This window comes from Podarcis vaucheri, assembly GCF_965113315.1.
Source record: "Podarcis vaucheri genome assembly, chromosome: 12".
Lineage (NCBI taxonomy): Eukaryota > Metazoa > Chordata > Lepidosauria > Squamata > Lacertidae > Podarcis > Podarcis vaucheri.
The window spans coordinates 41,603,138-41,623,785 of NC_138750.1; the positions used below are offsets into that span (position 1 = coordinate 41,603,138).

Genomic DNA, 20,648 nt, shown 5'->3' on the forward strand with positions numbered 1-20,648 from the left:
AAAAACAAAATGCAATACAAAACTAGAGTAAGACAGGCAATAAAAATAATGTCAGCAATTAAATGCAGCAGATTAAAACACTCTTTAAAAGTTCTGGGAGAACATGGAGACTTTTTCCTGCCTCCAAAGGATAGCAAAATAGGCACAGGTGAGCCTGTCAGAGGAGACGTGGCATCCTTGCTGTAAAAGGCCTCTGGTTTCCCATTAGCCTCACCACATATGTCAAGGGCACCTAAAAGCATCATTTGCTGACCTACACATGGGAGGCTTGATGTAGGAACATGCATTTGTTCAGCTACCCTGATTCTAAGCAACGTATAATGTACAACGTCTTCAAATACTTGTTGGCATCGGTCTGTCTTGAGAGACAATGGAGTGCATCTCCAGGAGCAAAGTCAAACTGCTGGAGAAGCACAGCACCTGCTGTGTTGGTAACTCAGAACTGCTGCCTCCTGTGTTATGTTTGCTGCGTTAGCATCACAGAAGTGACCTCCCTGAGGCGCAAGCCTGAGCAGTATGTATTGAGGTCTTGAGCTGCCCAAACGACAATACCCTCCTCTCAGCCTCGCTGATGTATTGCTCTGCTTTCCTTTGGACTACGTTTGGCACCAGGTTGGCTGTAGGAGTTGCTGGAAGGAAGCGGACAAGGTGCCATTGAACCGTCTTAGAGATTCTACTTCGGATTGGTGTAGGGTTTACTCCTGAGCCTTTTCTTCTCCCAATGATGCTCTGCAAGGCAGCGGATGTTTAGGACCAGAATTTTCCATCTTTTTGATGGGCTACCCTCCCAGGTTGAGAAGCCCCATCTGCCCCTCACTTCCCTCTACAGCTCATGCAGAAACCACTTTCTTGACTGTGGGACCTGCTATTGGTCTCATCCGCTCAATCCGCCGGAGCCTGTCTTTGCAGGCAGGGGAAGTCCGTAACCCAGCAAGGGTTTGAAACCCATAAGCTACCCTCACCTGGTTTAACCGACCAGTCAAAGCTGTTCCTGGGGTGCAGCCGCTATCGCATGCTGACAGCTTCTAGGAGTACTGAATATGTTTGTAGAAAAATGTGTGTTAAGTGTAAACAGCACCTGAGAAAACTGGCCAGAGCTAATCTTTTAGTTGAAAGTTTATATTGTGTTTTCAAAGTACATAAGAAAATGTCACCCTTTTGAATTATACTGATTACGCTTTGTTGGTCTTTATCACTTCTAAATTTGCTCTTGGATTCAGCTGGGTTTCATTTGGCTTAAGGAAAACATTCCCTTTATTTTATGGGATGAATGCTGATACATATAGAATCAAAATGGCACCCCACCCACCCACACGAGAGGCAGCAGAACCCACAGGGGAACTCAGGTTTGCAGAAGTACAGCATTAGAAATAAAAATAAAAGGGGACCAAGATCAGGAAATGGATTGTGTATACATGTGCACAACCATTTTCTGTCCTGAAAGTTGCAGGAGGAAGTAGTTCCACTGCCATCCGTACTCATTTGGGAGGCTAGACTTGCAATAACAGCTGCCGCTGGAACTGTGCAAGCTGTGAATGTCCTTCATTCTTCTTGTACACATTTGCCTGTCCCAGATTTGAAAGCAGATAGAGGAATGATGAAAATCCCTAAGGTGGGGCTTCTGGCATCTCCCTTAGAAATGAGACTGACTCTAGGTTGAGCAGGAGAGTATGTCAGCACAGCAGGCTGCTAAAAGAAATAGGAGGCCTCTATCTCTGCGTAGTTAGAGCACAAGATCGTGGCTGGGGGCCTGATGATATCCTGTGGGAATTCCTCTGGGTGTTGCACCCATGGAACTGGAGAAACTCATAGTTAATGTAAAATGCAGTAACTTTGATGAAGTTTAAACATCAGGTGTTAAGTTTAAAATGGCTTCTACATGGTTTAATTTTATTAATTTCCCAAAGGGAAATGAGGACCTCAAATAATTTTCAGCATGGTACAAGTTTCTGAATAAAGCTTTCTTTCATTTGTCACACATGAACATGCAACACCTTTGACCCTGTGGAAATACTAGAAAAAAATAAATGTTCTCTATTATGACTTTATTATATTGTATATGGCCACTTACTAGCTGATACACTAGGTCTGCACAATATTTTTCTCATGAGTATATTTTTAAAAACTTCATTAAATATTCACATTTGGTGTTTTTCCAGATTGTGTGAAGTAAATTAGAATATATTTGGCCTTCATATTTAAGCAGTGTTTTAATTTAATCAATATGTCAAATATGTTTATATTATTTGTGGAATGCTCTCCTCAGGGAAGTCACCTGGTGCCATCATTACATGTCTTTAGGCGCTAGGCAAAAAACGTTTCTCTTCAACCAGGTGTTTGGCTGATTAACATTCTATGGCTTTTTAAATGTGTTTGTGGGAGTGGGGTTATTGGTTTGTTTTTGTTTTATTATGTATTTTGCATTCTCATTTTGTATTTTAATGTTGTGAACTGCACTAGGATCTTCAGATGAAGGGTGGTATACAAATTTAAATAACAACAACTATAAGTGGACAAAGTGCTTGTTGACACTTAAGGAAGTGAAACCATACTGCACTTGTTTCACTGGCTTACGTCTGCCATTTTGAAAAAAATTGTTTGAAGCATTTCCAAAAATGGCTTTTACAAAAAACAAACCCCATAGTAATTCTGCTGCAGAATTAGGAGTGCAATCTAGCCAAATTTAAGCACTTTGAACTTCAATTAGAGAGCATTAAGGAGATGTTCAAATCGTTTCCATTAAAATGAATGAAACCTAAGTTTTTAATGGTTGGCTGAATTGTGTTCTGTTTTGGTTTTTTAAAAAAACAAACCTTTGGCAAGAATTCAAAGGGCTGTGAATGGTGTTTCATGCAAACACACAGTTCCTTTTCTTTAAAAAAAGGCCTGATTTGCAATGCAGCGCCTGCTGTCCCTTAAAAACATTATACTTAAGGGTTGGGTAAGCCTTCTTGAGCAGTAGTTGATATGGTCCAAGGGTGTGCAGCTAGAAGGGAAAATATGCAATCCATTTGTGCATATATAGAAGTATTTTAGGCATGTGGGTTAAACCACAGAGCCTAGGACTTGCCGATCAGAAGGTCGGCGATTCGAATCCCCGCGACAGGGTGAGCTCCCGTTGCTCGGTCCCTGCTCCTGCCAACCTAGCAGTTCGAAAGTGCATCAAAGTGCAAGTAGATAAATAGGTACTGCTCCGGCAGGAAGGTAAACGGCGTTTCCGTGCACTACTCTGGTACGCCAGAAGCGGCTTAGTCATGCTGGCCACATGACTCGGAAGCTGTACGCTGGCTCCCTGGGCCAATATAGTGAGATGAGCGCCGCAACCCCAGAGTCGGCCACGACTGGGTCCCTTTACCTTTACCTATAGAGCTCTATAGATCCTGGCCCATAACTACTAAATTTTTACTAGTAGAAAATCAGCTTTAAGATTTAGTTACTAATTTTTAAACTGCAGAAAAAATCCATACATGTGTTAATGAATAAGTATAAATATTGGTGTAAATGTATTGTATTTCATCATATTGTATTTTCTTTTATACGTTGTACAGAAAATTGAAAATTACCTTTCAAATTACAATAGTCTGAACAACCTAAAGGAAAAGAGCTATCTTACAAAAGCTTATATCTGCAAATCTGAGGCAATAAAGATTAACTTACAGAATAACCTGTTGTTACATGTTGCAAAAGCATGCATTTCAGCAGGAACTAGTGTTTGGAAAAATAGCTGACTTTTTTGTATTTAATAAATAGAAGTATCATGATTAAGTGTAAGGGGAGGCCAGTATGTGCACTTCTACTAATTGCTGCAATCTGATGCGTGCAAAACTGACAGCTGATATCTTGCTGATATATTAGTAAGTGTATTTTGTTCTTTATAGTTCCCTGTCAGTTTAATTTTTTTAAAAAACCCACCTTTAAAGTGCTCAGTTGTTTTAAGTGGCAACTTTATAACTTCTTTTAAATACATAGTTAGCTTTAACTTTCTCTATGCTGTTTTAGAATGTTGGGACACATCTTTGTTTCTGAATTGAAATAACATTGTGTGTCTTTTGGAGTACAGTTAATTTACTGTGGTCTAACTGTCTCTCTCAACTTCCTCTTTCCCACTTCAATACTGTTAGACTTACACAAGCACTACCAACAACTCTATGACAGGCTCATTGAAGAGGCTGGAAGATACCGCAGCTCGCTTTACAAATGCAAATTTCCAGGAAGTGTCTGCACATGCTTCAAGTGGTAAAGATGTTTCAGAGGCCAGAGGTTCAGAGAGCAAAGGGAAGAAGTCCGCAGGTCATAATTCAGGTCAGAGGGGAAGAAAGCCTGGTGGTGGAAGGACTCCTGGAGCTCCGGTGTCAGCAGCTTGTACTTTTCAACAAGGTATTATTCAAGAATACTATATAACTTCCATGACTGCCAAAAATTAAATAGGTTAAAAACTTGCAAATTTAGATGTACTTTTCTATGTATTATATTTGATCAATGCAAGAACTGAATTGTATGCTAATTTAGTTGAGAGAAAATGTTTTGGGACAGCTAGCAGAAGTAATGCATCTTTTCTTGAAATAGATAAGTACTATTATTGTGATTAGAATATTCCTTTCCAGGAATATTTTAATAGCTATGAAATATAACCATCTGAGGGGATGAACCCTGTTTTTCCAGCTGAGACACAGGCAAATGATTTTGTATTCATACAGTCTTTCAGGTTGTGGATTACATTTAATCAATCACTATATTTCTTTAGTCAGCATGCAGTAACACTTCTTTTTTAAAGAAAACTGTTCATACTACTTACTAAATAATGGACAGTCCACAATCAATAGTTGTTTAAATGGTGATATTTTAATATTTGACATCGGATTTAACTCACTTTATTCTAGTTATCCTTTCCATATGTTATGATCCACACTTTTTGCACAAAGATACCCTACTGTAGTTATGGATTTCTTCTGCCACGACAGAACAATCAGGCAACTATGATTAATACTAACCTCTGAACAATGTTTTTCAAAACCATGATTTCAAATAATTGCTTGAAACCTAGCTGTAACATACAACTAACTATGGTTGTACTATAATGGAGGAGGGAATCTTTTGTGTAGGTGAGAATAAGCAATTCACACTTTCCAACTCATGGTGTGGAGGATCATCTGAACTAAGCCAAAGTCACCCTGGGTCTCTGCTGATGAACCTAAGAGTTCCAGGCCTATCACTCCCCATTCCCTCCTACAAGTAAACAGTTTTTGCAAACTTCCTGTGGTATTTCTTTCTGTTCCTCTTACTTTCACAAAATTGCCCCCTCTTTGGTCTTTGGGAGATGGGGGATAGCTCAGTCAGTAGAGCATGAGACTCAATCTCAGGCTTGTGGGTTCGAGCCCCACGTTGGGCAACAGATTCTTGCATTCCAGGGAGTTGGACTAGATGATCCTCGTGGTCCCTTCCAACTCTTCATTTCTACAATTCTCCTTCCTCAATTTCCTGTGATGCTATAAAGTAGAAGCAGCCCTTTCCATTCCTGTTTTCCCATCCTTGCAGTTATTCAGTATACCTGGGCTTTATTCCAGACAGCTGGTACGGGTGAGAAGCCAAAATACCTTGGCATCTCTTCCAGATTCAAAACAGCCTGTTTGAAAAGTAGTTGTTGCCTGTCCTGGGCTTGTGGGGAAAAGACAATAGATCAAACAGCAGATAACATGCTTGTAGAAGGTCCCAGTTTCCACCCCTGGTATCTCCAGTTACACAGGCTGTGGAGCTGGGAAAGACCTTGGCCAGATGCTGCTGGTTAGGGTGGACAATATTGGGGAGACAGTATTAGTCATGATGAACCAAATTGTCTGGCCCTGTATAAGGCAGCTTTTCATAGGTTCAAGTGGGCTAGAGATGTGAATACCAAGTGTGTGTTAACACATGCGAAAATCTAATCCTTCCTAATGGATTTTGCTTATATTATCCACATTATATACAGGACATAAACTGCCTAGTAAAATATATAAATGCAAAACACATGCACATTTCCAGTGCAGTTCTGTGCATGTTTACTCAAAAATAAGTCTCACTATGTTCAATATGACTTACTCCCAGGTAAGCATGTGTGAGGGGATGATTAGCTGCTTGTGCTTAAAATTGTGCCCCCTCAGAGTTTGTGCGGCTCCACAAACCTCTGTGTGTGACAGAGCTCCTCAGACATGTCTGCTCTAGTCACTAGTAGAGTCTGACAGTGGCTGCCTGCGGAAGCGCTTCCAGCAAAGAAGCTCCTTAACGGAAACGCGTCTCCTGGACTCACGACGTGGCAGCTTCCGGCGAAGTATGGGTCTCCCTACGTTTGCTTCTGACACCTCCCCGCTGTTTTCGCTGGATGTGTCTCTCACCCCTTTCTCTCCCCTGCTGGTTCCTGCCTTGGCTGCTGCGTCTCTCTCAGCATTACTGAGATCCTCCTCCAGAGACCCCTCGCTCCCCCTGCTGGTCCCTGCTTTAGCTGCTGACTCTCTCCCAGCCTCTGGGAGCCCTACCACCTCCCTTTCCTCTGATGTCAGTTCCCTGACATCCACCTCCCCTCCAGGGCCCCCTCCCCCCCCGCCCCTACTCTCTCCTCTGGGCGGTGAGGAGCTAAAACCCCGAAAAGAATCCTCTTCATCTTCAGACGTCTCGAACATTTCCCTCCATCGATCTTCGTTCCGGCTCGCTGAATCCTCCTCCGCCTCGGAATCAGAGAACCCCTCCAACTCTTCTTCTTCGTCGGTGGTGGCGAAGTATTCCCTCCGGAACCTCGCCACTGGCTGAGGTTTACGAGGGAATCTCTGATGAAAAGTTTCTATCAAAACCTCGTCATCTACATCCTCTGCCATGACCCAGGTGTTTTCCGACTCCGGCTCCCCTTCCCACATTACCAAATACTCTACTTGATCTCCCTTCCACCTGGAATCGAGAATCTCCGCTACATGGTAGCTGTGTTCTTTTTCCTCCATAGCTGGTCCCCTATTGACCCTCCCTTCTCTGTCCCCTTTATACGGTGACAGCAACGACCTGTGGAACGCTGGGTGCAGCTTCATGTGGTTCGGTAACCGGAGTCTGAAAGCCACTGGGTTGACCTGCTGCGTGACTTCAAATGGGCCCAGCCTTTTGGGTCTTAACTTCTTACAACCCCCTTTGAATGGTAACCCTTGGGTGGACAGCCACACCTGGTCCCCCACCCTGATGCTTTCCCCTTCCCTTCTGGTTTTGTCTGCCTGCCTCTTATATTCCTCCTTAGCCCTGTTTAAGTTAAGTTGGAGCTGGCGATGGATCGCTTCCATTTCTTCAACGAACTGTTCTGCAGCTGGAACGCTCCAGTTCTCCCCTTCCCCCCCTGGGAAGGCTCGGGGATGACACCCGTGATTAGCCAAAAAGGGGCTCATCCCCGTGGACACGTTCTCTGCATTGTTGTAGGCAAATTCTGCCAACGCCAGCTTCTCCACCCAATCATTCTCTCTGTCATTCACATAACACCTCAAATATTGCTGGAGGACACCATTAGCTCTTTCCGCCTGCCCGTTGGTTTCTGGATGACGGGCAGTTGAGAAATTCACCTCTACATGCAATAAGCTCATGAGCTTCCTCCAGAACCTGGAAGTAAATTGTTTCCCTCGGTCAGAAACCACCCTCAAGGGGGCGCCATGCAGCCTAAACACATTTTCCACAAACAATTTAGCGGTTTCTTCCGCTGTGACCGCATGTGAGCAGGCTATAAAGTGGGCCATCTTGGTTAACAGGTCTACCACAACCATGATGGCTGTTTTCCCTCTGGACCTTGGCAGATCAGTCATGAAATCTATTGCCACTGCTTCCCATGGTCTTTCCGGCGTGGGTAGTGGTTCTAATAAACCTGCCGGTGCCCGCCTCTCCCCCTTGGCTCGTTGGCATTGGTCACACCCTCTCACATACTCCCGCACATCTTCCCTGACCTTGGGCCACCAGAATTCCCTGGTAACCAGCCACATGGTTTTGTGTTGCCCAAAATGCCCTGCTGTGGGGCTATCGTGCAGTTGCTTGAGTACCTTTTCCCTCAATTCCCCTTCAGGTATATATAACGCTCCCTTGTAGTACAACGCCCCGTTTCTCTCCTCAAAACCCCCGGGTTTGTCTCCCTCCCTCCTGAGACCCCTGAGTTTGTCCTGGGTGTATTCATCCTGCACCGTTCCCTCTACCAGTTCCCTTTGCCCCACCAATGCCGCCCCACACACCCAGCGGTCCTCTGGAATGACATGGGTCTCTTCGGGTGCTCCCTCCCCCTCCAAATATTCAGGTTTGCGTGAGAGAGCGTCCGCCCTAACGTTCTCTGGGCCTGGCACGTAACAAATCTCAAAGTTAAATTTGGAGAACTCCTGGGCCCATCTCAACTGCCGTTGGTTGAGCACTCGCGCAGTTCTCCAATACTCTAGATTCTTATGGTCCGTGCACACTTGCACCTTATGTTGTGCACCAATTAGCAGGTGCCTCCATCTCCGGAAAGCCTCATGAATCGCAAGAAGTTCCCGGTCGTACACCGTGTAGTTCCTCTCGGATTTGTTCAGCTTTCGCGAAAAGAAGGCACACGGTCGCCACTCTGACTCCTCCTTCCCCGGCTGCAGAAGAAGCACCGCCCCTATGGCTCTGTCAGATGCGTCTGTTTCGACCCTCAGCTTTTTTTGTAAATCCACATGCAGAAGTTGTTCATCAGAGGCGAAGGCCCTTTTCAGTTCCTCAAACGCTCGCTCCGCCTCAGCCGTCCAAACAAACTTCTTTTTACTGCTGAGACAGTCCGTGATGGGCGCCGTCAGGTGGGCGAAGTTTCGGATGAACTTACGATAAAAGTTTCCAAACCCTAGGAACCTCTGCACATCCTTCTTGGTTTTGGGTGTTTTCAATTCCAGCACTGCTTGAACCTTGCCGGGGTCCATGGCCAACCCCTTGTCTGACAAGTGGTACCCCAGGAATTCCACCTCCTTGGTATGAAACTGACACTTCTCCAGTTTCACCCACAGCCTGTTGGCTTGCAGCCTGCTCAACACTTCTCTGACGTCTCTCACATGTTGCTCCTCATTCTCCGAATACACCAACACATCATCTAGGAAGGCCACGCAATTCTTGTAGAGCAAAGGCCCCAGTACGTGGTTCATGAACGATTGAAAACACGCGGAGCCTGTTTGTAATCCAAAAGGCATCACGAGGTATTCAAATGCCCCCAAAGGGGTGAACATGGTGGTTTTCCATTCATCCCCTTTCCTTATACGTATCAGGTTGTACGCCCCCCTTAGGTCCAGCTTTGTAAAAATCTTTCCCTTCCGCACCCTGGTCAAAATATCATCAATCCTGGGCATAGGAAAAGCCGCCGGCTCTGTCACTGCATTTAACCGCCTGAAATCACATACAAGTCTCGGCTTGTCCGTGTGCTTTTTATCCACAAAAAACACTGGGCTACCCCCCGCTGCCTTGGACTCTCTGATGAAGCCTCTCTTCAGGTTCTTGTCAATGAACTCTCGCAACTCCTGCATTTCCCTGTCTGACATGGCATACAACTTGCCTACAGGAAGCTGTGCTCCAGGGAGTAAATTGATCTGGCAATCAAAGGGCCTATGCGGGGGTAGTTGGTCAGCTTCCTTCTCGCTGAACACGTCGCTGAGATCTGCATACTGTGGTGGCACCTTCACCTTCTCCATTACTTCAGTCCCTGCCAGGGTGGCTTGGGCCCCTGCTGAACCCTTTTCCCCCCTGCAGTGTTCTAAGCAATGTGCTGAACCGAAGGAAACCACTCTTTGATGCCAGCCCACCAGCGGATCATGTAGGGCTAGCCAGCTCATTCCCAAAATAATGGGAGCGCCTCCCAAGGTGGCCACATTAAACGCTATCAGTTCTGTGTGCCTTGCCACCCTCATTGTCATTGGGACGGTCTGCAAGCTGACTCCTCCTCCCAACAGTTCCCTGCCATCGATCGTGGTCACCTGAAGGGGGTTGCTTAAAGGGATCGTCTGTATCTGGTGTTCAGCAGCAAACTCCTTGCTCATAAAATTGCAGGAGCTGCCTGAGTCCAACAGCGCCTTTATTTTTAGGGGGTGTCCATTTTGCAGCTCTAGCGACACTTCAATCACTAGAGCAGGTCGAGGAGCTTCTGGCACGGGCACTTTCACTGCTCTTTGGCCTGGCTGCAGTGCCCTGACTGTGGCAACCAGGCGTTGGCTTTTACCTGCTCCGTTTCTCCCTGCTCTCCCCCCTCAACAGCTCCCACCATCCCTTGCCATTCCTTCCTCTGGGGGCAGACTCTGGCAAAGTGGCCTGGCTGTTGGCAGAGATAGCATTTCCGGGCTCCTTTTCCCTCCTTCTTAGCCCCCTCACTGGGCTTTGAAACTGCGCGCGCGCGCGCTGTTCCGATTTCCATCGGCTCTGCCGGCGGGAAAGCTGGCTCAGGAATGTCTGGAATGCGGAACTCCTTCCAACGTTCCCCTCTCCCTTCCCGCCTCTCCAAGGCTCTTGCCTCCTGGCGCGCTCCAATGGTCAGCGCAGATTTGGTCAGCTGATCCATAGACACCGCCCTGGGGCTCCGGGACAGCTCGTCTTTCACAGCCGAAGAAAGACCTTCTTCAAATAGCATCTGAATGGGTGCCGCCGATAAATCCCACCCCAATCTGTGAATCAGCATGGTAAATTCAGTCCAGTACTCACGGACAGATCGGCTTCCCTGCTTGCAAGCCATTAGCTGTCTGCGCACCACCCCTTCCTCAATATCGCTGGAAAACATGATATCCATTGCACGAAAGAACTTCATAGTGTCCTTTAGGATATCATTGTGCGTTGCCATCAGGGGTCGAACCCAGTCTCGCGCCCCCTTCTCAAGATGCCCAATTATGAAAGCAACTCGCGATTCCTCATCAGGGAACTCATCAAACTGCACATTAAGGGCATATTGCATCTCTGTCCTAAAGGCATGGTAATCCTTGGGGTCCCCCCCAAACTTCTGCACCAATCCTGGTACCTTTCTGGGGAACTGAGTGGTTCTCCCCTTCTTGTCTGCATCCTGCGCCCTTCTCTCCTCGAGCCTCGCCGTCTGCAGCGCAAGTTGGACCTCCAAAGCTTGATACCTTTCTTCCAAGCTTGGACCAGCTCCAACCCCTGCCTCTCCGGTTCCGGCTGGGTTGCTCATGATGCTTTCTCCTGCACAGGCAGCGTACAAAGACTGTCAGACTGCTGTGCAGGGGATGATTAGCTGCTTGTGCTTAAAATTGTGCCCCCTCAGAGTTTGTGCGGCTCCACAAACCTCTGTGTGTGACAGAGCTCCTCAGACATGTCTGCTCTAGTCACTAGTAGAGTCTGACAGTGGCTGCCTGCGGAAGCGCTTCCAGCAAAGAAGCTCCTTAACGGAAACGCGTCTCCTGGACTCACGACGTGGCAGCTTCCGGCGAAGTATGGGTCTCCCTACGGTTGCTTCTGACACCTCCCCGCTGTTTTCGCTAGACGTGTCTCTCACCCCTTTCTCTCCCCTGCTGGTTCCTGCCTTGGCTGCTGCGTCTCTCTCAGCATTACTGAGATCCTCCTCCAGAGACCCCTCGCTCCCCCTGCTGGTCCCTGCTTTAGCTGCTGACTCTCTCCCAGCCTCTGGGAGCCCTACCACCTCCCTTTCCTCTGATGTCAGTTCCCTGACAGCATGCATAGGATAGTAACCTGAGTGTACTTGAGATAAATATTGATATTCAAGTAGAATAAGAAATACTGTTTGTAATCATGCATAGCTCTCTAAATGAAATGTGAATGTCAGCTTCCTTTGGGGCAGTACAAACAATTTTTCTTCTTTATTCTTGTTACACTTGAGACTATTCCTTTAGATATTGAGCAGGATTACCTTGTGGTGATTTTCTGTTGTGTTTTCTATAATATCTGTCCTCAACCTACATAAACATTACACAGTATGGGAGCATGTTGGAATAAAGACAAAAGGATTAGTGCTCAAACAAGGAAGAAATTAGACATATAAGAAAAGCTGTCTTGGCCATTTCCCTCAGTATAGTGTCCTAATTTTTTTCTTCTATTGAATGTCAACCCATATTTTAGAAGTGTATTAGGGACACTTGGCTTCAGATACCCTAATTAGCAGTTATTTACTGCCAGGCTACTTTGCCGCTGGGCTAGACAGTTATACCCACTTTCCTGGTTTCCCTCCATGCTACCTTAAATATGGGAGCTGGTAGGAAGTGAACAGGGATTAGAGGCTTCCATCTCTCCTTAATATACCTGGTGTTCTCCTTATGATTCTCCTTTTGTGGGGAGAAGTTAGGAGGAAAAGATTGGAGTGCACCTCTGACAAGTGTGTGTCTTAAGTCATTTATGCACCTCCTCCCCTCCTCCTCCTCCTCCTCCTCCTCCTCCTCCTCCTTCTTCTTCCTCTTCTTCAATTTATACCGCACCTTTATTTCATCAAGGTGGTAAGGATAGTTTCCCCCTTTCACGTTTTATCCTTGCAACAACTGTTGAGTTTCTGGGGTCTTAGTGCAGCACTCTACATCACACTAGTTGTCAACCTAACTTATCTTTCATTTATATGAAGCTGTTTCAAGACACCAAAAAGGGACGGAATGGTTTGGCAACTGTGAAATCAGTTGCCACTCTCTTCTGTCATATAACATATAACACATTTCATCATGTTATTCAGAGGCTGTTTATCTTATTGTTTGGCACCTGGAAGCCTTTTTTTATTATTTGCATTAAGCTGTTCAGTCACATTATCTTCTGATTTTCTGTAGATTTTGCATTTTGCTGTTGTTTTCAGAATCTGGTTTATCTTATTGTTATTTTATTTTTGATTTGTGTATATTTGTCTAGTGTAATGTGTGCAGTTTTTTATGGCCCTGCCTTTTTACATTTTTGTCTTGGCCTAAGGACCACCAGCAGCCAACCCCTTTTCGTCCAGCATGGAATTGCTGCATGCTGTAATTTTTGTTAGTCCAGCATCCTGTTCTCACAGTGGCCAGCTGGTCATGCTAATCATACCAAAATTAACTGTGCTTAATCTTAGCTGCTTTGTTGCAAGAAACTATGGTTAAGAGTGGTAAACTCTGGTTAATCTACAATGCAGTCTAAAGTTTCTGAGCTCCTCATAGAGGGGGAAGGGAAAATTATATGAGATTGAGACTTGTTACAGTGGTACCTCAGGTTAAGTATTTAATTCATTCCGGAGGTCCGTTCTTAACCTGAAACTGTACTTAACCTGAAGCACCACTTTAGCTAATGGGGCCTCCTGCTGCTGCTGCACCGCCAGAGTACGATTTCTGTTCTCATCCTGAAGCAAGGTACTTAACCTGAAGCACTATTTCTGGGTTAGAGGAGTCTGTAACCTGAAGCGTATGTAACCTGAAGCATATGTAACCTGAGGTACCACTGTATTGTAATCCTTCAGCTGACTGTAAATTTCTGAGGAGCCAAATAGGGACTTTGCAAGACCTGTCAGTCACTGATTGAGTCCCAGGATTACAGTTATAATGCGAAACTATGGTTTGTCATGACATCTGGACCATCTCTTTTCACTTTGTACAGTTATGTTCATCAGCCTCTGTACTGAAAGCATTTGAAATATATGCAAAGTATTTTAAAAGGCATTCAATACAATGCTCATGTTTATTGTAGGAATATTCTTTTCCTATTGGAAAGCTTTGTGATTAATTTTCAGTTATTTTGAGAGTTATTTATTATGGTTTTGCTGAAACTGATAGAACTAATAATTAGAAGGGGAACATATTGGCCATGTTTGGATTACATTTTCTGAGAAATGTTTTGTTCATACAGATTTGCCTTGTGGGGAATTAGTCAGTGCCATCTAGAAAGGGCAAGTCAGACTGATAGAAACAGGGATAAACGTAGGGCACACTGCCATCCCCCCCCCCCAGTTACCCTGACATCTTTTCTGCCCCAGGGCAGTCGTGGCTGAGAAATTATATTCTAGAGGATTTTCATTGGCATAATATCATAAAACAGTTTTATAAAACAATTTGAACATTGGTGCCAAAGTTGAATTACAGAGTGATAAGAACCTCTACTTTGTGATTTACTTGGGCCTTATCCATTTTATTAGTGCAATCTCAGTCATTACTGTCCGGGCCAGTAAAGAGCTGAAAGAAATGAAGGTTGACTGGGAATATGAGAACATAACATGTGCTGTAACTTTGCCACTTCCCTGCCCCTTTTAGATGGCACAAAGACCGCAGCAAAACTCTTATAGAACACAAACAGCAAAGCTGCTGTAACTTCTTGTTTGCCAACAAGATACATGTGCTAATTGTATTGCTGTGCTTACACATTTGCCAGTTTATTTTATTATTAACACTCTTTTTTGTCCTTTTCTCCAGGAAGTTTTTTGGGAACTCCTAGTAGTATAAAGTCATCTTCCGGAAGTTCAGTTCAGTCTCCCCAGGACTTTTTGAGTTTTACAGACTCGGATCTACGTAATGACAGCTATACTCATTCCCAGCAGACATTGTCGACCAAAGATGTACATAAAGGAGAGACTGGAAGCCAGGAAGGGGGTGTGAATTGTTTTACTTCCTTAATTGGTCTTCCTTCAACCTCAACTGTTGCCTCCCAGCCTAATATTTTTGACAGCTCACCTGGAGAGTTGGGTAATTCAAGCCTTACATCAACAGGATACAAGCGTGTTCAGTCCTCTGGGACAGAAGATGAAACTGTAAAGGAAAAGAAGCGGAAAGGAAATAAGCAGTGTAAACATGGGCCTGGTAGGCCAAAAGGAAATAAAAGTCAGGAGAATATTTCCCACCTATCGGTTTGTTCTGCCTCCCCAACATCATCTGTGGCATCTGCTGCAGGAAGTATAACAAGTTCTAATTTGCAAAAATCTCCAACGTTGCTTAGGAATGGAAGTCTACAAAGTCTCAGTGTTGGCTCCTCCCCTGTTGGTTCAGGTAGGCATATGTTTTACTTTAGAAAGCAAAAGTTTGAATATATAATATAAAATGGAACTTTGGTCTCAATGATCATATACATTCAGTCTAAGTTGATGCCCCCTAAACTGGCTATCTTGAAAATAGAAAAATTAGCACATACCCCATCACACTATACACCTGTTTGGAATAATGACTAACAAATTTTAAACTTAAAATTCTTATAACTAGAAACAAACTGAGGTCTCATCCAATAATGCCTGTTAAGAAAATGTGTGATGACTTTCTTCGCTTTGTGTTCATATTCTCAGTGTTTCATGAGGATCCCTGATAGACACATCCAAAGATAATTGTTTTGTTCTGTAATGGCATTTGGCTTTGCTATTAAAGTTTTATTTTAAAAAAATAAAATCAAAATTAAAGTTTTGCAAATAGTTGAAAAAGTAAAGGAGACATGGAGACATGTGCTTCAGCATCCTTTCTTCAGCATCCTTGAAAACTGTTTCTGCAGTCACCTTAACAGGGCTAGTGGGTGTCTGTTATAGATCTCTTTTTCGGTGCTACTTATGTTTAGGCCACTAAAGACCCATTTCAAGAATTCCTAGGATTGAATACCTGAACTTGGCTTTGGATTGAGGGGTTTAGCATACCAGGTGCTGTGATTTTTTTTTAAGGTGTAGAATCCTTAGAAATGTTAGAATTTCAGTGCAAGACTATAAACTAGAAAACCTTTATGGAGGCATGAAATAATTTCTTAACTGGGTGGGTTTTAGGTATACTTTATAGAGGCACCACAAAAAGACATTTCCTACAGTTTGTGTCCAAATATTTAATCAGTGGTGTTGGATGGAAAAATTTCCAGTGTTACATTTCCCCATGGAACACTTTTCAGATTGAGGTATGCATTGTTTTCTAAAATTAACTAGCAGTGCAATTAATTTGACTATTTGGAGAACTTTTCAGATATTTAAACAGTAAGTAAAATTAATACGACTTTTTAATTTTTATTTAACCAGGTCAGACTTACTTAGTTCAGATACACTTTGATTTAAGATAGATGAATCTATTTATTTTTTTGGATTTCAAGCTTTTCCAGAAAATTCACTCTACTGTTTCCAATAAGAGATTTCCACCAAACCAGGATATATTTTAATGGAAAAAAAGTTAGGGGAAAATAGTAGCAGAAGGTAACAGCTATTTTAATTCCTCTTTCTGGCTTGCAAACAAGCGGATATTTTGTAACTGGGAAGCAGCTACCAAAACTGCTGTTATTTTAAGCGTACAGTTTCCTTTAATCTAGAATGAAAGCAGTCAACAGCATTGTGTGGCTTTTTAACAGGCATTATCTTTCCTGGGTGTGCTGTTTCTTCCTTAAAATTCCAACCGCTTCCCTGATAATTGCAACTGTAACTTTTAAAGAATGATTTAAATATCCTGTGTATGTGAGTTTGAACTTTCTCTCCAAAACTATTCTTCCTCCAACTCTTTATTTCTTGCCTATCAAACTTCAAAAATGTTTCTACACAGGAAGTCACTGTTGGCTATTCATGCTTAACAGTTCTTGAAGAACACAGAACTTTAAGGGAGGGGGACCTGAAATTTGTGTGTATTTTAGTTTAGGCACATAAAGTAAATTGATGTGGGCAATTTGAAAAGTATGCAGAAAGTACAAGGTCTGTTACACTGCCAGCATCCCCTCCAATTTGTGACAGCCTTGATATTTAAGTTTTCTTTATGTATGCGATGTTTAGCACTTTAAGGCAAACCGGCAGGATTGAGTTGTTACACAGTGTTGTTACCCCTCTATTATATTTGGAAATGTTATCATTGGAATATGGTCTTTGGGAGCAGAAAGCCCTTTGTGATATAGCTCGATTCATCAAGTACCTATGCAGGAACTATATCAGTTAACCAGGATCAACACTGCTTTGAAAACAATATACAAGGGGACCTTCAGCTGTCATCTGCACTATATTTTCCATATCTTTTCTAATGAAATATGAAACAGGATGCAATCCATGATATTTGGTCTAATAAGTTGATGAATTTGGAAATCAACCATTTGAGGATTTCAGAGATGTTGTATTGTTACATACTGTGGCTATTAGTCATGTTTATATATCTATTTCACATGCAGTCTTGCTTGTCCACTCCTAAATCACGCATACAAGTCTTTGTAGACATGAAACACATGAAACATGAAAGCGGTAAAGGAAATGACATTTGAGAAAATGCAAATAAAAAATGTGGGGATGAGTGCTTCCTACATGGGAATTACTGTGATGATTGGCACTCCAAAGTTCTATACTCGTCAGAAGGACCTTGTTAGAGAGCATAAGAGGTTGGCGTGGAAAGGCCACCTCCAGAAGGCTAACACACACATGCAGAAATCAGTGCATGGCTATAAGAACATAGGAGCCTGGTGATTTAAGCAAGTGACCCATCTAGTCCAGCATTCTGTTCTCACAGTGGCCAAACAGATGCTTGTGTGATGTCCTTGAAATAGAAGCAAGTAGGAGAAATACTGCGTGCCAACAGCAATTGTATATATAACAACTTGAATTTATGGAGGATAATTTTATCCCCTCTTGTTTTTAAAATCCTCATACAGCATATTGAGTGTGCTAATGTGTTCCATAAATGTTTGGTTTTCTGATACTACAACTTCCACCGTTCAAGTTTGTAGGCATGCATGAACTATTTCTAGCGAAACTGCTCTGAATACATTTGTAGGCATAATGATTGAAATTCCTGCATGCCCATTAATGTTTCACAAGAGTAGGCCTTATGTTGTGCAGAGTGGAGGCTGGAAATCCAGTTTTGCCTAGCTGTGTTTTCATTGCAGCATCAGTTGTGGGACAGGGTAGGGTGGAGGAGTTTCTGCGGGTTTCAAATATTCCATCTTACTTGCCAGATATTCCACCCAAAATCCTTCCTTTACTAATTAGTCTAACTCCAGGTACACTCAGTGACACAAAATAGTGATTCTGTTTATATACTCCCAACTGGCTTCCTAACTGGCTGAGCTTGCTGAGGTGTTCTAGGAAATGGTTTTGTGGACCCCTCAGACTGTTGTTGCTGGGGAATGTCAGTAGAAACAACTTGGGGCTTAATGGCTACCTTGCAGCTCTCCCAGTGTATAGTTGGGCAGGCACATAGCAGGTGCCCCAGATTTGATACTCTCTGCTGATAGGATGTTGGTGATCTTATAGTCAGGAATATTTTGACCCCTTTTTTGTCATTAACAGGTAAACATCTGGTGAGGATTGGCGTTTCAGCACCTTAGTTATTTGTAAACAATGGCAGAGAGATTAAAATTTTCTGTTCCTGGTGGCTGATGGTTTTCAGAAAGCTCATTGGAAGTTTTCAGTTGACTAACATGACTAACCTTTGGAACAGGGAATCGGTTCAGGTGATTGCCATTATTTGCTTGCTGGAGCTGATTCTTGAAGAGCTGAGACTAATGAGGCAGTTAGGATGATAGCGCAAATGCTGTGGTGGAAATCTTGACAAGCAGAGCTTTTCATTGCTGTTAGAGATATCTCATAACCAGGTTAGAAATGTGATCATGGGAGATCCTCAGTAATTCACTGTGGTTATTTGCAAGGCACTTAAGAGTTGCTGATATCCTTTCTATCTTGGGCAGTACAATGTGTACATGTCTGCTGTTCAACACATCCAATGCATCCATTAGTAGGCTTGTTTGGGTGGGTTGCAGTTTTGTCACCCAAGGATGTGTACAAGATTCTTGGAGTGCTTAGGCCTACCACCTGCTTGCCCTAATATAGCTGATTTTGGCTGATTAGACTTTACTTCAAAAATGGTTCCATTCAATTAATGTTCCCCTAAGGAAATGTGGGAATACTGCCCACATTTTTGTAAGAGAGGAGGATAAAACCTTAAATGGATGGGGAAACCTTTTCCTCAATCCCTTAGACCAGAGTTTTCCAAACTTAGTATTCCGCCCACCTTTCAGTAAAAAAAAAATACTCAGTGCCCCCCTGGAAATCTACCTTTTTAAAATAAACAAACAGAAAAATGCAGTGACAAATTTGCGTTCTTTTATGTATATATATTTCTTCCTACGTCCTAGACCTAGAACATAGTAAAAAAAAAGATGTTGTAAATAAGATATCTTGAAACCTGAAATTATAAATTGGCAGGCAAGCTGCAATCCACTTCCCAGGCCTGGGTGAAGCTGAAAAGGGCTCACCCAAGCCCGGGAAAACCCATCACCTCCAGCACACCCACTAGATCCAGGGGAGGCATTGCTGCTGTCCTGCAACAGTGTCATTACACAACAGATGAAATGTGACACTGAAGTGTAGTAGAAAATTTTCCGAACTGATTCCTAGAATTGTTACTAGGCCGGATGGGGTGAATCAATTTACATGTAATCTTCACACTGTAAATGTGTGAAGATTACATGTAATCTTCACACTATGGGCCGCGGGTGGCGCTGTGGGTTAAACCACAGAGCCTAGGACTTACCGATCAGAAGGTTGGTGGTTTGAATCCCCACGACGGGGTGAGCTCCCGTTGCTCAGTCCCTGCTCCTGCCAACCTAGCAGTTCGAAAGCATGTCAAAGTGCAAGTAGATAAATAGGTACCGCTCCGGTAGGAAGGTAAACGGCATTTCCGTGCACTGCTCTGGTTCGCCAGAAGCGGCTTAGTCATGCTGGCCACATGACCCAGAAGCTGTACGCCGGCTTCCTCGGCCAGTAAAGCGAGATGAGTGCCGCAACCCCAGAGTCTGCCACGACTGGACCTAATGGTCAGGGGTCCCTTTACCTTTACCTGATCTTCACACTAGGGGATGTTGATGATGGATGGCCCAGTCGTATAAATGTTTTGCCTGTTCTAGAGGGGGTCACACTCCCCAATAGGAGCAGTTTTGCAGATTGGATGGCTAGGTGGCATCTGTGTCCAGGTCTACCTTTTCAGCTTCAGCTGATTTGCCACATGTGTCCTTTTGGGGGAAATAATCTAGCCACTATTATATATGTTCTGGTAACTTCAAACTATTCTAATGTGCTGCTCATGAAGCAGCCACTGCAGCTTTTGAAAAGTTCTGAACTGGCTGAAAACATGGTAGTTGGGGGATAGATACCAGGAACATACTGCATCAGCATTAAAATAATGTCACTTGTTGCCACTTACCTTTTGGGTACTACTTTTTACCTTCAATGCCCTAAACATTTGGGAGCACTTTTCCCATACCATCCATGCCATAAACTTGGATTGTCTTCTGCTCTAGTGCCCCAGCCATTAGAAGGTAGGTTTATGGGGCTCTCTCAATAGTGGTACCCTCCTTTTGAACTCTCCAAAGAACAGTATCTTTTGCTGCTGCCTTGTTGATCTGGGAGACCAAAAGGTGGGATATAAACTTAGTACAAGTCTGTACAGGCAATTGGGTTATGATGTGCCATTTCTTCAGTTTTCTATAAGTACTTCAGTTCCCAGAAATAGCTCTTGCTTAAAGTGTAAATGGCAACTGCCTTTTTGTAAATATTTCTTAAGAAAATAAAAGTTAAGACGCCTTCTTAGGATCAATCATCGTTGAACATCTGGAATCAATTTACCACAGAACACATTCCTGGTAGCTCATTTGCAAGATAGCAATCAGCCCTTAACTTCAAAAAGCCTGTTTAAAAAGTTGTTGAGGAAGAAAAAACAAAATATGTTGTTTGAGGTTTATAAAGGAAAATTAAGGCTCCATATAAAGATGATTTTGGATGTTATATAATATCTCCT

General features: G+C 43.5%; 1 protein-coding gene across 6 annotated transcripts in view; it reads left to right on the forward strand.

Annotated features, from left to right (window-relative positions):
• The window catches only part of MLLT10 (MLLT10 histone lysine methyltransferase DOT1L cofactor), a 116,653-nt gene that overhangs the window by 58,035 nt on the left and 37,970 nt on the right, over positions 1-20,648 (forward strand). For all 6 annotated transcript variants that reach the window (XM_082193616.1, XM_082193615.1, XM_082193618.1 and 3 more), the window contains 2 exons: positions 4,122-4,377; positions 14,346-14,915. In XM_082193616.1, coding sequence (XP_082049742.1) covers positions 4,122-4,377; positions 14,346-14,915 — 826 coding nt within the window. The remainder of the gene's footprint in view (positions 1-4,121; positions 4,378-14,345; positions 14,916-20,648) is intronic.